The 16,622-nt window shown below is 41.4% G+C and overlaps 2 protein-coding genes across 3 annotated transcripts; one reads left to right on the top strand and one right to left on the bottom strand.

Moving 5' to 3' along the window:
• The first annotated feature begins 4,203 nt into the window (after positions 1-4,203).
• LOC4352708 (protein WRKY1) lies at positions 4,204-7,272 on the top strand. The gene is made up of 4 exons (XM_015764856.3): positions 4,204-4,327; positions 4,680-5,570; positions 5,673-5,798; positions 6,434-7,272. Exons 2-4 carry the CDS (start codon positions 4,750-4,752, stop codon positions 6,576-6,578), a joined length of 1,092 nt encoding a protein of 363 aa, XP_015620342.1. The 5' UTR covers positions 4,204-4,327; positions 4,680-4,749; the 3' UTR covers positions 6,579-7,272.
• A 2,797-nt stretch (positions 7,273-10,069) lies between these two features.
• LOC4352707 (flowering locus K homology domain-like) lies at positions 10,070-16,548 on the bottom strand. 2 transcript variants are annotated; one of them, NR_186855.1, is made up of 8 exons: positions 16,417-16,548; positions 15,373-15,860; positions 13,854-14,018; positions 12,510-12,756; positions 11,699-11,847; positions 11,326-11,613; positions 11,028-11,216; positions 10,070-10,509 (listed from the first exon to the last, which is right to left on the bottom strand). NR_186855.1 is itself a non-coding variant. In NM_001423609.1 (7 exons), exons 2-7 carry the CDS (start codon positions 15,853-15,855, stop codon positions 10,312-10,314), a joined length of 1,554 nt encoding a protein of 517 aa, NP_001410538.1. In that variant the 5' UTR covers positions 15,856-15,860; positions 16,417-16,548; the 3' UTR covers positions 10,070-10,311. The 2 variants fall into 2 exon arrangements, 1 of the variants encoding a protein (NP_001410538.1); NM_001423609.1 differs by lacking the exon at positions 13,854-14,018.
• Between the last annotated feature and the right edge of the window lie 74 nt (positions 16,549-16,622).

The following is a 16,622-nucleotide window of genomic DNA, read 5'->3' as shown; positions in this document are numbered from 1 at the left end:
TAAAGTTAAGTCGATCCAAACACCACCTAAGAGAGAACAACACGGAACGACGACCCAGGTGGGGCCCACACTGTGGACCGGCCCAGCTAGGTGCTGCAGCGGTCAACAAACCCGGCTGGCTACTGTCCTTAAATTACTCTTAAAACTTAATTAACCCAGGTCTAAAGGGGACAATAAATTAAACAAACTAGATGACACCCCGCGTCTTGCTGCAGGATATTAAATAACACATTTCTATATATTTCAATATATAGCAGTTGTAAATCTTAGTAAAAAGTAACTAAGTAAATAGAAAGGAAAAAAAAAGACTCAAGTAGGGTTGGTCAGATGTCCAGTGCACTGCCACTCAGGTAGCAAGACCCACAGCGCTGAACCTTAAGCACAATATCTTGTAATGTAATGGAAAATGATTCCAGTGATCATTGTTCTTTTACCGAATACACGTATATTTCCATGATTACACAATGGTGCCTGGCCTTACATTCTTTAATAATCAAATTCCTATGACATTGTAAAGATAAACTAAACAGCAAAAAAAAAAAAAGAGCGGAGGAACTTAATTTTTGCAATCCATTCGATTTCTATAGACGGGTTTCGTAGACAGTTATTTGGAAGCATGAATATCAAATCAAACAATTAAAGCAATAAGATTTTTCCAAAAAGAAGGAGAGACTAACTGTGCTGATATGTCGAGAACACACACCACTGAAGACTTGTATATGTCAAGAAGCCAGAGTTATGTGATACCCTGAATATGAATTGAAAAAACAAAATCATTTCTACCAATAATATTTTCCTGCGTGCTGTAAGATTAAATCAACCATATATTTCGCCATCAAAAACAAAAATAAGCCAAACATTAATTCCAAGAGAGAAATTCATATTTCAGTGATGTACCATGGATTGAATAGAATGAGTCTACGATCTATAAAGCTTGCATCCAGTCCCTAGAACCACCACACCTGCGACCAATTAGGCAAAAAAGTCATAAAGAAAAAAGATTGATCGATCTCTCTATTACTTTCTGTGTTGCTGCAGCAGCAGATCCGTCAGTTCCTGAAGGCAAGACATGTTTGCTGATGTTTCGCCATAGCCAGCGGTGTGTATCATCCGCCGCGGGCTGCTTCAGCTCCCATCGTGGTGTTTAGCAAAAGGAGGTGTAACAGATGGAAAGTTAATTAGCGTGAAAAAGAATGAGCGATTTACTCAGCTTACAAATAGCTATTGTCGTCGATTCGTATGCCGTGTTAGATGGCGGCCGTTCCTCTAATACGGAGATGACGCAGCAGACGATTGGAAGGGTTCCGCATGACCTGGCGACCACTCGTCTGCAGGGGAAGGTCGAAGGACTCCAAGCCTCATTGCCTGGTGGGCCGAGAAGAATTTCCAATGGTCCTAATCAAGTGAATGGGCCACAGAAAGGAGCATATTGGAGATGATCTAACGGTTGATTTTTAGTGGATGACGTGGCTTCATAGAATTTGAGTTTTATAGCACTAAATGATCTTTAGTGGGTACTAATTATATAGGAAGAAAGGATTACTTGGTCTTTTGTGCTTGCGTGGAGATAATCCCCCGCGCACGGTGCTGGGGAATTCGCAGGGAAAAAATTTACGTGGAGATATATTTTTTTAAACACGGTACAAACGCATTCGTTCTCATACAAGCATACTCTATCATTACGAGAATGTATTGATATGGATTGATCAATCTAAAACAATAGTGTGATTAGAAAAATACCAACCAAAATATCAGACCTAACAGAGGAAATCCTACCTAAGTCGATACGTCTCTAAACAACGATGCAATTAAAAAAGAACCTATATCTGATAGATAACGATTCTATCTATCTACTTAAATAGAATATTGGACCTAATAAGCAAAAAAGCTATAGCCAAACCGATAAAAGCGAAGTTGATGGAACCTACTTCCTTACTGGAGATCGAACCTAAAAATCAAGGCGGCCTAACTCAATAGTAAGCCCCGAACTTGATTTCCATCGAAGATCGAAAAGAAGAGCCCGTTAAAAGGTTGACGATGCGCTGAAATGTTATTGTATGTGGATGCCCATACAAATGCTTTAGGGTATATATTTATAACCTCGAATTGATACAAGTCTTAATCGAACACTAGATAAGATTTTCTAACAAGAAAATAAAAATAAATAGCCTTGCCTACTTAAGATATGAAATATAAAATCGTCTTGCTAAGGCCGGTGTCCATGATTTCTCTTGAATCCAACCTTATCTATGTAAATTTTCATTTATCAATTGATTTTTTTCTCTAATCGAATCCAATAAAGAACCGTACAGATTTTTGGTGTTAACAATAATTAAATAATATATTAGTAAAACAATTATTAATAAATTAAACAAATCGTCTTATATTTGTATTTTATGCAGGAGTGGTATATAAGAACGATAAGATGAAATCTAATGACTCGTTTATTCGTATAACGTGGCTTCATCCAATGACTTCTTGAATCATTAATTAAAGTATGTACATTCCTTATTCTTTGCTCCCGTGGTAAGAATTAACTTATTTATATGTAAAAGATCATCATTAATATATTAAATTAGACAATCTGCCCCCATTCAGATTTTCCGTCGTAATAATGTTATTTTTATAGTACAAGAGATCATCGACTTAATTATTTTATTATAATCAATTAAAAATGTACTAATGTTCGTCGATATATGTTATCGAACGACGTAGCTAGTTACAAAAGCTCATCCTACTATTTTCATTTTACAAGGAAATTTTTTATAAAAAAAAGCAAAAATAATTAGTACATAATTAATTGAGTACTAACCGTTTCAAACTGAAAAATATATTATATTAATTTTTAAAGTAACTTTTTATAGAATTGTTTTAAAATACATTTCAACAGTTTGAAAAATATGCGCGGAAAAAACACGGTATTTTTTTCTCTGTCCCTCTGTCAAACACAACCAGGTTATTTGATCCATAGTTACACTTTACAATAACTATAGCATATGGCAGGAATTTTGACCAAACAGTTTAATGTTGGGTTTGTTAATGCACTTTCAATAAAAACACAACATACAACTTAATGACCTCACTTGTCATGACAAGATACAATTCCAGGGCAAAGTTTGGATAATTATCAACTTTTTAGCTACAAAAGTTATAGTAATCCCTCCATTTTACTATGTAAGACTTTCTATCATTGCCCACATTTATATATATATGCTAATAAGTGGGCAATGCTACATTATGATACGGAGGAAGTATGTGACAACCTCGTCTAAAAAAATTTGGCAAAGTGATATATTCCTCTATCGCTGAATAAGTGTAATTTTAACCTAAAGATGTTGTCTTTAGTGTAGTTTTAGAGTGGTCCGCTAGACTTTTTTTTAATATGACATATTTTTCTTTCCATTTTTAGTATCAATTAAACCAATAATAATCTCATCCTCATTGTTTTCTTCTCTTCTTTTTCTCTTCGTATTAATAAATGACATAGTAATATTTTACTTTTTCACTTATTATATTTTTGACTTGCTAAAACTATAACACTACTCCACCAATCAGCCCAGCACACCAAGCAAAGACCCAGAGTTTGGTTAAATACATTTTAATTACTACTCCAACAAAAAGGTCATTGTACTAAAAACAAACTACGGTCCCGTTTGGTAAGGTTATAGCTTCTAAATTTAACTTTAAAAAGTTAGATTTAGGGTGAAGATGTGGGGCTGCCTAAACCTAAATCTATTTCTTTAATTTATTTTATAAAAACACTCTAACCAGTTATAATACATTTTTAAATGGAGCTGAAATTATTTGGTTGAGATCTAAAGCAAAACTTGAGTTATGCCAAACAGTCCTGACATTGGCGGCTAGGACACGACCCACGCAATTTCGACCCTACAGCAGGGGCAGGGCCGTAAAAGCACACCTCCACATCGAAGACAGCATCTCGTTGACCCTTGTCCTTGACACTGTTGACCCTCACGGAGAACGGTTTCCCAGCCGCCCATCTTCACAATCCAACGCCCCAGGTTCCTCCACGTCACCCTCCTTCCCAACCCGAGTAGGTAACTTTTTCGCGCAGGCCCCTCGGAATCCTCAAAATTCCCCCTTTTATACCTCCCAAGTCCCAAGCCGAGCTCCAAAGCTACGGTTTTTTTTTCTCTTTCTTTCTCAGCTTCTTCTCCAACTCCTCTCTCTTCTTCTTCCTCTAGTCCTCTCCTGCCTGCTTCGTCTACTCCTCTCCCAACTCCGATCCCCTCCTCTCCGCGCTCCCGGTGGCCGGACCCGTCCGGCGACGACGATGAGCCGCTCGCCGGCACGGCGCCCTGCTCAGGTGAGCGAGCTCGCCGAGCTCGAGCTCTTGCTCTTCTTCTTTTTCTTTTTCTTCTTCTTTTCCGGCGATGAATTCGATGCGTTCTTGGACGGACGGCCTGTCGCCGCCATGGGGAGGGGAGCCCCTCTCGTTGTGGCGGCGGCGACGATGGGCCGCCGGAGCGGCCGTCGGAACCAGGGCCGGCCGCCGTCGATCGCCGTCGGATTTGATGGCTGGTTGCTCGACGAGCGGGAAGCTTTAGCTCCCCCCCCCCGGGATTTCCGGTGGAATTTCCTGCGTTTTTTTTTGTGGGGGGATGTTTCATGGAGATCTGTGTAACTTGTCTTCTTCTCCGTGTGCTGTGTTTCTCCAGATCTGAAGAGCTGCGAGAATCCGAGGCTTCTCTTGCTGGTTTAGCTCCGGCGGCGGCGGCGGCGGCGGCGATGGAGGAGGAGGTGGAGGCGGCGAACAGGGCGGCGGTGGAGAGTTGCCACAGGGTGCTGGCCTTGCTGTCGCAGCAGCAGGACCCTGCGTTGCTCAGGAGCATAGCTTCAGAGACAGGAGAGGCCTGTGCCAAGTTCAGGAAGGTGGTCTCCCTCCTCGGCAATGGCGGCGGCGGCGGCGGCGGCGGCGGCGGTGGTGGACATGCTAGAGGCAGGATGGCCGGGAGAAGCAGGCCTTCGGCGGTGCTGAGAGAGAAGGGATTCTTGGAGAGCAGCAGCGGCGGCGGCCAGCTGGGGATGATGATGTCCGGTGCTGCCACTCCGTCTACTAGCTCCGCCGCGCATTTGCGCAACCGGATTGGCGGAGGCAGCGGCGTGCCACCGGATTCGTTGCGGGGGCTCGATTTGGTCAGCTCGAGCAGCAAGGGTGGTGCTCATCAGTTCGATCCTCCGAAGCTGGTGCAGCCGTTGTCGGTTCAGTTCCAGTTCGGCGCTACCGCGCATAGGTACCCGTTCCAGCAGCATCAGCATCAGCAGAAGTTGCAGGCTGAGATGTTCAAGAGGAGCAACAGCGGGATCAGCCTTAAGTTTGATAGCCCTAGTGCCACCGGGACGATGTCGTCGGCGTTCATGTCGTCGCTTAGCATGGACGGCAGCGTGGCTAGCTTGGAAGGGAAGCCGCCGTTCCATTTGATCAGCGGCCCGGTCGCGAGCGACCCGGTGAACGCTCACCATGTGCCCAAACGGCGGTGCACGGGGAGAGGGGAGGATGGAAGTGGCAAGTGTGCCACAACCGGAAGGTGCCATTGCTCAAAGAGGAGGTAAACTGTGTTCTTGTAGTTCTTGTTGTCCCTACCGCGTCTCTCATTTGTCGGATTGAGCATTATGTGCTTTAACTTTATTTATGCTGCTCTGTTCTTCAGGAAGTTGCGAATTAAGAGGTCAATTAAAGTGCCCGCCATTAGCAACAAAATAGCAGACATACCTCCAGATGAATACTCATGGCGAAAGTATGGTCAGAAGCCGATTAAGGGTTCGCCTCATCCAAGGTATCAACTAAACCTCACATGTAATCTTAGCAAAACGTGAATCCTTGGTTACCTAATGTCAGTGGTCAACTAACACTAAAAAAACGTATCTCTATCCATTTTTTAAATCATGATGTGGTATTCCCCAAATTGTACCTTGAAAGATGCCATGCCACATCTGCATCAGGCACTCATTGTGCTCCTTTACCTGTGGAATAATTGTTTGTGGATCCTCCACTCCACTCCACTCCACTCCACCTTTTCCTAATTTCCAAGTGGATCTATAGCCAAGACGTGTTGATACCTTAGTTGCGAGCACAATTAATTATAACCAGCTTAGTGGATTAGTGGATCATGACAGTCTTTTGCTATTTCTTTACTCTCTCCTCTGTGGAAAACCAATATCAATCATGTGTCCTAAAGTAGGTATATTGTTAATGCAACATGGATTTGATCAGCATGCTTGTCTATCTACATCCTAATCTTGATTGCCCTCATCCCCCACCCCCATCTAAACTTTAAAGCCTGCACTTAATGATAGGAAAATGTAGCTATGCCATGATAGCAAGCACATGTTGCTGATTATTTCTCCTTCAACGCATTTTATTTATCTGCACAGAAGACCGACTTCGCTAAATCGCTCGAATCCGTTGCAGGGGTTACTACAAATGTAGCAGCGTCCGGGGCTGCCCAGCGAGGAAGCACGTCGAGCGGTGCGTAGACGACCCGGCGATGCTCATCGTGACGTATGAAGGTGAGCATAACCATACTCGGCTGCCAACACAGTCAGCCCAGACCTAGGAAACCTGTAGTATTTCACGCGAGCCATTCAGAAAATGCAGAGGCTCCAAGCTTTTGCTCGGGGACGGTCGGACCGGTCATGTGAAAGTAGGTCAGCAAACTGTGAAAGTAGGAGTAACAAACAGGGAAGCCATCTGATGAGAGCTATAGTGATTCGCTTGGGTCCTTAACTGAGCTACAAGCCATGTCGCATTTCTGCTATGGTCTCAATGTTCTACTGTCCAAAGTGGGGACATACACAACTTGTTCTCTCTTTTATGAGCTATGGCACTATCAGATTAAGAGAGAATGGAGGAAGAACATGTGATTGGATAGTGACCGGCAAGATTTGCTCAAAGAAGGGAGGGATTAGGTTTGAAGATTTCAAAGGAAGATTGACAAAAGGAAGTGAACAACTGAAACATCGTGTAAGCCTGGAAAAGGATAAGCAGGATTTGGCTTTTAGCGTGCACAAGTTTACTTGCAATGACTTGCCTCTGTATGTTGCTTTTGCTTTATTGAAAGATCAAAATTTTCTTTTGGCAGAAGAATCATTCAGCATTAAAGCTGTTTCTACTTGCTAACATACTGACACACTTGGACCATCAGGGTTTTTTTTTCCAGGTGTTAGCTGTTGGGTATGATTTCTCAGTCGTACTTCTGCTTTTGTGTAAAGCATTCCATGTTATGTTAATGACTTTGACATCAACTGCTATCCTGAGGTTCTTTAAAAGCTCTGCAGTCTACACAATAAATGGAATCTCAAACATCAAATATTCATAAATAAATAAATATTGGACAACAATAAAATGGATAATTTTTGTACTATTTTTCACGACTTTGTTATTCGAATATAGTGAGGTCTACATCAGGTTTTTTCTCAGAAATTTCAACAGGAACCATGTCAGCAAGTGTGTTTATATCTAATAAGCTTGTGCAAATATTCCTGACCCATATGCTTGTTTGTTCTTCCTTTCGAATGCTTCTAACAACATGGGGTTGACGATTGAACACGTTACTTGATGCTTACAACATGGAGTCTTCCGGATATACAATTATGAATGCGAGCCCGTGCATGCATGGTATGGCAAGCAGTGTGGGGGCAAACGAATTGAAACCTTATAATTGGAGCAGCTCAATGGACAAAAATGCCTCACCAACCGATGATTTATTGGATGGTCAACTACGCTAATTATTAGTACTGATCCCTAAATCGACCCATACGTGCAAGCCTTAATTTGGGACTTCTGAAAGCATTCCATGTGAGAACTAATATAAGGAATTAATTTCTCTGGTACCGTATGACTAGATTATTGTATTAGTGTGTTTTTTTTTAATTTCTTAAAGCCTGGAACTAGGTTAGCACAATCACAGTGTGTGCAAAGGTCAATGAGACGATTTAGCTTCAAGCAAAGGTTCATCATCAAATTTGTAGTATACTTGCCTATACTATATTCTGACTTGCAAGCAAGGATATAACATAATGGAGAGCTATTTTATAGACTAGTAGTATATGTTTAGCCTCTCTCTCTCTCTCTCTCTCTCTCTCTCTCTCTCTCTCTCTCCACTTTTGGGTCTGTAGCCGTATGACATGTGACCATGTCCTATGAATTTCTTCTGAAGCATGAAATCTAAATTGCCAGGCAATGGAGTTTTCTCTGCCCAAGTTGATTCCCCTTTCTTATCAAAGCTCTTGTTGAAGGACAGGACAGGCTAACTTGCCATCTTAGGCTGTGTTTAGTTCGGTCCAAAGTTTAGAATTTAGTTAAAATTAGAGACGATGTGACTAAAAAGTTTTTTTTTGTATGAAAAGTTTGATCTGATGGAAACTTGGAAGTTTGGAAAAAAAAACTTTGAAACTAAACACACCCTTATGGTTTATCATTATTAGCTTTGCTAATGATTAACACATCGATCCACAAGCAAAAAAAGGTATGGTCGATCGGCACATCATAGCAGCATGTCTGACAGGCTACAGTTATAAGGTAGGATCCTCAAACAGCTATGCATGTCTGACAGATATCACACAATTTCTTCAGAAAACAAAATGACAGCAAAGTGGTTGGTCCATCTTTGCCCCCAGTGCAGCTTTCCTAGTGGATGGACACTGAACAGCAAAATAAATAAACACTAACAGGTTGCCAATTTGGATTTGTCAAGACATTCTTTTCATCAACTTGAATCATATGATTCTGTGCTCCCGAGTCTACCATCCCACACTAATTTAGCCCCAACTCTTGACATGATGATGTCGACCTTTTCAGATACGACGTTAGCCACTAACGAATACAAAATTACTCTAGACTTTGACGCACTTGGGCATTTATCTTTTATCAAAGAAAAGAGGCGCCTCTAGTTAGTTTCTCACCTAGAGCTGTGACTTGTAAGAAACCAAAGTTTGGCCTATGTGCATTGCATCTAACCAAGTGATGACTCTGAAAAAAAGGATATTATTGTGGTCACTGATTTGGTAGTCTATGAATGAGGGCAGAAAAAACGTGCCTCTTAAGTCTAGAATTTGGACCCCCCCCCCCCCCCACAGGACATAAGCACACATCACAACAAGTCAATCTATTCGCTGGCAGTGCGCCAGCAAGTCAAGACTCGTGTGCGAACTTGTAGAAAATTATAGCCTAAAAATCTGTCCATGCTGGACTTCCACGATAAACGAACAGCAAAAGATAGTGACAGGATCAGAGACTTTTAAAGCTTCTAGCAACATGGATAAAAACATTCTCTTCCTGTGTGTTAGCTTTCTTTTTAAGAGAGTCGTACCTTGTTAGGCTGGCTGGCCAATGGCCATGTTCATCTCTGGAGCCTTCAGCCGTCTCCTCCAGGTGATGTCAAGTGACAGGGCATGAATCAATCACCAAACAGATAGCAGCAAATCGTGTTAGCGTGTAATCGTGTTGACCATAGGATTAGAGGAGCCAAGATCGAACCGTCTTCAGTAGAGTAGCAGCAGAAGCAGCTCCTTCAGGCCAAATGATGAATTGGTAGAGGGTCATCCATACCATCTCCAAGATGCCATTGTTGATTGGACATTGAGGTCCTGGTTTTGCTTATCCGTTTCGTTCATCATCATCCTGATTCCTTCATGCCCCTCCAAAACCACGGGGTTGCCTCTGCAGATCACGGGTGCCCGGATCTTGAAGCACATGGACAGGCATGGAGCATGGGGTCCCTGTTACAGCTACAGAGAAACCCAGCTACACTGTAGCAACATCAACTGTAATAGTAACTACTCCCTCCGTTTAAAAATATTTGACACCGTTGACTTTTTAGCACATGTTTGACCGTTTGTCTTATTAAAAAAAAATTGTGAAATATGTAAAACTATATGTGTACATAAAAGTATATTTAACGATGAATCAAATGATATGAAAAGAATAAATAATTACTTAAATTTTTTGAATAAGATGAATGGTCAAACATGTACTAAAAAATCAACGGTGTCAAACATTTTGAAACGGAGGTAGTATAAAAGATTAGGTTTTGACAGGAGCAGCATTAGGGAAGAAGAGTGCATGAAGGAAATATTAGGTTAAAATGGGCTCCATTTTACGACACATGAGAAGCTAGACAGCATATGAGGAAACAGGGAACATTTGCTGCCGCCGTCAGAAAGCAGTTTACACCATAACTAAAGCGTTCAGGAAGTCCTAACAACCAATAATCTGAGAGTTCTTGACAGACGAACAGAACAAAACCAGAAGATCCCACTCTTTCTAAAGCCTAGGGCGCTTCCAAACAACTAGTATCCGTAGCTCGGAGGGTAGGGGGGTGGCGCACCGCCATAGCTTCCACCGTTGTGAGGACCTGCGCCGCCAGGAGGAGATCCGTATGATGTTCCTCCGTACGGTGGGTAGGAGCTGTAGCCCGTGTCGACTGGTTGAGCAGGAGGAGCAGGAGCTTGTGGGGGGCCTTGGGGAGAAGCTTCAGCCATGAAATTCTGCAAGAGATGCTGCTGTTAATACGAGATTTTTTTTCTAAAAAAATATAAATAACAATCAGTGCAGGACTGTAGATAGCCTTCTTTGTCTGAGCTGGGTATCGGTAAGTTTTTAAGTTCAATGATTTTGATTAACCAGTGACCATCATTAAAATGAGGATAGCCTGATTATCAATATGAAGATATGAACAGAGGATTTCCCCCCACCACTTCGGTATAATACCGAGTAGATCTCTCCATACACATTTTGTAACAATTGATGAAAAAAGAGCTGCGTATGTAGTGGTTTATCCTACTAATAATACAATCCAATGAGTTACCGAGTTTCTTCTATGCAGCACTTCTATCTAATTAATGCAAGAGGTAGACTCAGGAACATCAGACTCGCAAATAGATCATCAGCATATTATAATAATTAGCCAAGATGCAGGTCATAGACAGTGTGATAATGTTTTTTCTTTGTTGTTCTGTGAAAACAGTGATAATGCTGACGCAATTTACGAAACAAAAAAGAATACCTTGATCAGTTGCTGGGCAGTTTGAACTTGTGAAGCACTTCCTGATATCTCCACAGTCATTTCTCCAGGAACACCTTCCTGAATACTTATTGTTGCACCACTATGCCTGCGAATGTAGCTGATACTAGCACCAGCTGCCCCAATCACGGCATCAGCGTAGGAAAGAGGAACTTGCATGCTGTGTGTTATCTGTCAAATAAAAACAACATATATGGGGGAAAACTCAGTAAAAGAAACTTTATAGCAGGCGCATAAACAGTTCATTATGTTCACAGTGGTCAAATTTTTAGCAACTAACTTGAGAAGAACCATGTGGTGGGTGTTGATTCCCTGAGGCAGGAGGAGCACCAGTAGGAGGTGCATCACGGCCATATGAAGAAATTCCATAGTGTGGTTGCTTTTCGACAGGAGGTACATCAGGAGGAGGATAATAGTGGTCTTGAGGCCGAGGAGGCATGAACTGTGGATTACCACCATAACCTGGGCCACCAGGAGGAACGTTTGATGGATGACCCCACGGTGGAGGAGGACCCCACGTCTGAGGAGGTGGCATAGGTTGCTCTCTGTGCGCATTGTGCACTTTCATCTGTCAAGGAAAGCAACTTATGATTATCGACCACTCATGCAAAAGTAAGAGTATGTAATATACTGCATAAAAGAAATGAACTTACCTGCATTTCGAACAAAGGGAGCACACTGCGGTCAACAAGAAATTTTCTTAAATGACTTGCAATCAGTTCCACTGCTTTGTGGACATCTAGAGGTTCACCTTGTATCTCAACAACTCGGTCGTCACTTAATGCAACAGGTGGTACACTTTCTGTAAAAGATGTAAGGAAATGTTAAACTATTGAAACTGAATGTTAAATGCTCTATAAAATATGTCGTGCATGAATTCTTGTGAAACTAGTTGCGGTAGTTATAGGAGCCTAATAAAAATTGAAAGACAAACAACCAAGTGACCAAACATCACCCAGCAAACCAAACAGTGGTAAAGTCAGGAACAAGCTAGAATAACAAGCCCAACAATCAAAGGGGAATTATAATGCTATATGGCATATGTCCAGCATGCTTGAGTCCTCAAAGGATGGCCTTTGCCTCAGACATGCATGCATTAATGTATTTTTTTAATACATAAAAAGGAAAATAGTCGATCCTATATAGTCTGCTAAGCGCAGAACATTAAAACCATGAATAGATTTGTATGTGGCTAAATCATTATTGGATGAAGTGCAAAATATTCGTCCTTGAGAGAATGGGTTATAAAAACATCCATTGAGTATATACAACGTATGCCTAAAAATGCATATTTCCTAATTCATTAAGAGAATAATCATATAAGATATGAAAAAAAGAAAGAGCCTTAGTAGATCTATCACTGTTTAATTTAAAAAGTACTCCAGTTTTGAAACAGAATAAAACAAAACATAGAATATACTAGAAATAATGTACGTTATGGGAGAAAAAAATGTAAAAGCTCACCAAGAATTCGGAGAACACACTTAGAAGCATCCTGTATGGATTTAATGGTTGCTCCTTGCTTGCCAATCAGGCTGCCAGCTTGAGAAGCTGGCACCAGTAGCCGTGTTGGCCCTACAGTACCAGCAGCACGTTGAGGTTGATCAGATTCACCATCTAAACCATCTGTTATCCGCTTGTGAACTCTAAGCAATCCATCAACAGCAGGAGGTAATGGTGCATCTGGTTCATCTTTTGCTGAAATCATTACCTTTAAGAAAGAAAATGGTATTTATGTCAGCAGGCAGGTACATACAGATGAGCAACCATTGGAGAGTCAATAACAGCAATGTGCAAAAAGCACAGAAAAAATGTTACTAGCATGATAACAAAAGGGTCAAGGGCAGGGAATATATGTCCGATCCGCATTAGACAGATGTGATTGCACGGTTATATTTATTCTGAAATTATTAGTGGGGTTGCAACTCATTCATTTATGCATGGGTTGCCTTCACTTGAAACGTTGCAGATACACACCCAAAAAATGTCTGCCATAAAGACTAAAATATTAAACAGTTCAGCATGGCATTGCCAAGACAAGGACTGCCAAAGTATAGTAGGATACTCTCCACTTCCTTCTTATCATACAACAACTCATCCTAGGCATACTAATACTAATTAGTGCTAGTTTGATGTTGTTGAGCTGAGTTATGGAATATAATGAACAAATTATTTACAAATTCTCGCAAAATATTTTTGATAATGCTCTTAAAAGATATTGCCAAAAAACATTATCGTTGATATATTTATCCACATAACTTAAAATAAAATCCTGATTAAAATCCATCAAAACACAAACTATTTTTGCCTAAGTAATAAAATCAAGAATTCATAGAGTAGTCTATCTTCATTTAACGAGTGTGACACTACGACCAGCAAGTTCTCCATTCCTCATTTTCTGGTTAGCATGTTTATCCATCTAAGTTAGCATCACTAATCACAAAACTGATGTCTATGGGTAATAAAATTCCGACCCATTGTTGGACGCTAACATTTTCTAAATGGGGGCAATCTTATAATCCGGGAAAGGGATAGAAATGTGCTGTTGCATTTCAGTTCACTTGGGTATATAACTCACTCATCTCTTGATAAATTATAGTGATTTAAGAGCACTACTTCAAATGAACCAATTCCAAAAATATCGATGCATGTGATACTACTTCACATTTGAAAGGTATCACTTGCAGTTATCACTTTTATTATTTAGGAACCGATTAGGTTTAAGGTTTTTTTAGTTATTTTAATCTTTTATTAACTTTACAAACTGATTCCCGTTTGGTCAAAAAATCAAGCAGGTCATGAAATTACCGGACAACATATGAAGCTTCTTGACAGGGATCTTCATCCGATAATCAAAAGACTTAACAGTATTTGCAGCACAGGAGCACAAAACTGAACTTTGATAACCATGACGGCTCGTCTATTTTTGATACATAAACAATTCGACTTGAGGCCTTACACTGCAGTGAGAACCTGCAAAGGTAGTTTGTTATTGCTATCGACACGACGACACTATTAAGTTTCGTACTTGAATGTCAGTTTCTTCATTTTTTTGATAATTCAATCCATTAGTTTGAATTTCTTTAGTTGCGGAGAAACTTTTAAGACAAGTAGAGTGAATATTTTTTAATAGTTATACAATGAAGTACATCAAGGGATGACGGCCCAATATTTGATGTTCTTTTATTTGCCTTTACACATGATTCTCCTGAATGGAACAAATCATTGTTCTCATCTGATAATCATTCAGAATATTTACTGAGATAGAGGCAAAGAGCATCTATAGTTATAATATATGCATTAACTACTTGATGTCTTGATCCATGTACAGTCCAAAACCTATTAACATTAGCATCCAAACTCAAATTTGAAAGATGGGTTAGAATTTTCTCTTGCCCTTGTACATACAGTTCACCGATTGGCCATAATCAGTGTTCCGATCTGATATTCAGTCATAACCTTTTTTCTACAAAGAATATTTGTTTGTGTCAAAATTACTTAATATATGCAAAAATCTATAGTCATCTTTGTTTCCCTACAAACTGAGGTTTCAAAGCTGAGATAGATTTCACCAATTGAAACAACCATATAGCCATTCTATACAGGAAGGTTGTAGTTACAGCACTATCTTTTATTAGTAATTATACATTTAACCCACTACAACGTCCTAGATGATCACATGTTGCAAAATATTATACCTACCACTTGACTTAGTAATGATAACAACACAGTACTTATTAGGAGCATTACAGCACCATAGTCACTAACCAAGATGTTCTTAAACTTCTAATAAAACTGCATCCCCTTCTCAGGGAGTAAAGAAAAGCAAGCAAGCCTACTCAAGCACTTGGTCACAAGTTAGAGCAGCATTAATTTGAAACTATTATTGAAATGGCATCATATTATATAATGTAAAAATGCCAGCTAGTTCCTCTTTCATTTCTGTCTCCTGTGTCAAAACACAATTTATTTTCAACTCCATTACTTGCAGACAACAGGCTCACCAACTATCAGATAGATTGGTAAAAGAAAATACAACAGTTTATAGACCATCGCAGTTGAATGTGAATATAATACATGGTGTGGGGGATCAAGAAATTGCATAGTGCTGTAACCACCTGTAACTACAATGCTTCCTAGCTAAATTCATTCCTCAATACAACTATAAAATAGGACAAAAATGGCACCCATATATTACAAATATCTACTTGACTGGTTCTCTGAAACAAGCGTACCGTGCATTCAAAGCCTACAACACTACTGCGCATACTGACTGAAACAACAATAGTAGAAACTAGTCCAGCTTAAGAAGAGAGAAAAAACTTACTGCTCTATCTGGTACCCCTGGTGGTCCATCAAGCACCTTTATGCGAGCTCTGGACTCCTCACACATTTTCTTGATAAACTCCCCTTTTCGGCCAATGACAGCGCCCACTTTTTGGGCTGGAACAAGTATACGGAACACACTTTCTCCAGGCCAACCTGGCCATTTCTTCTCATCAGTTACTGCATTGGCCTGCTGCTCTCCCTGAGCTTCTCCACCATAGGCATGCCCTTCTTCTGAGGGGATAGCTTGGTCCTCTTCATGCTGATGCCCCACATTTCCATCATTTATGTTCACCTGATCTTCATTGTATGGGATCCCTGATTCTTCATAGCTTGAGTCTTTGGTTTCTTCGTCATATGTATTTTCTGGATCTTCCTTGTACTGCTCAGGCACATCACTGAGAGGAATCGCCTGCTCCTCATTATCAAGATTACTGGCAATCCCACTCATGTCCTCCGCAGGATTCTCGATGTTCCCATCCATATTTTCTGGAAACACACAACATAGACCATGTCAAGTAACACAAAACTGAAGGTGAGATGCTTCTCGGGCAGAAGTGCAGCATAAATTGTAGCAACAGGTGGCTCGCGTAATGCTTTGCGAGGGGCACAGCTCGCACGGAACAATACCAGATGGGGGCAACCCGCTTCCTGCACCAATCTAACTGTGGACTACACGAAAACCCCCAAGTTATTTCTACTCCGGATCCACCTAGATAAAGCTCAGCGCAACGCACAAACCCCTAACACCACAGCAAACTCGTCATAAGCGAGTGAAAAGAAAAAATCAGCCACGAGCCCCATAAACCCTAAATCGAGAGCAGAGCCGCGCCCCCACCACGACGCGAGCGGGCGCATCCAAGCTACACCTCCCGCGGCTACAGCGCGAGTACCACACGGCACAGGAGAACGAGGCCTACAGCGCAAGCAACCAATCTCCGGGCGGGTCGGCGGCGAGCTCTCCGCCGCAGCTACGCTAGACCCGCCCGCACCACCAAAGCTACGGATTCACCGGGAAGTAGATGCCGAGCGAAAGCGCGCTCACCTCACGGAGGAAGAGGACGAGGCCTCGCCAGAGAGGGAGTCCCGCCGCCGCCGCCGTGGAGGGTTTTGAGAGGAGAGGAGAGGAGAGCACGGGAGCCGTGCGGATTTGGGAGGAAAGAGAGAGAGAGAGTGTGTGGCTTGGTTGCCTCCTCGGTTTGATTTAACCTGGCTACTCCCACCAGCCCATGGGCCTCACGTTCGCCCACT

Source organism: Oryza sativa, chromosome 12 (assembly GCF_034140825.1).
Source record: "Oryza sativa Japonica Group chromosome 12, ASM3414082v1".
NCBI lineage: Eukaryota > Viridiplantae > Streptophyta > Magnoliopsida > Poales > Poaceae > Oryza > Oryza sativa.
Note: the sequence above shows the minus strand (reverse complement) of the source record. Positions and strands in the feature narration are given on the sequence as shown.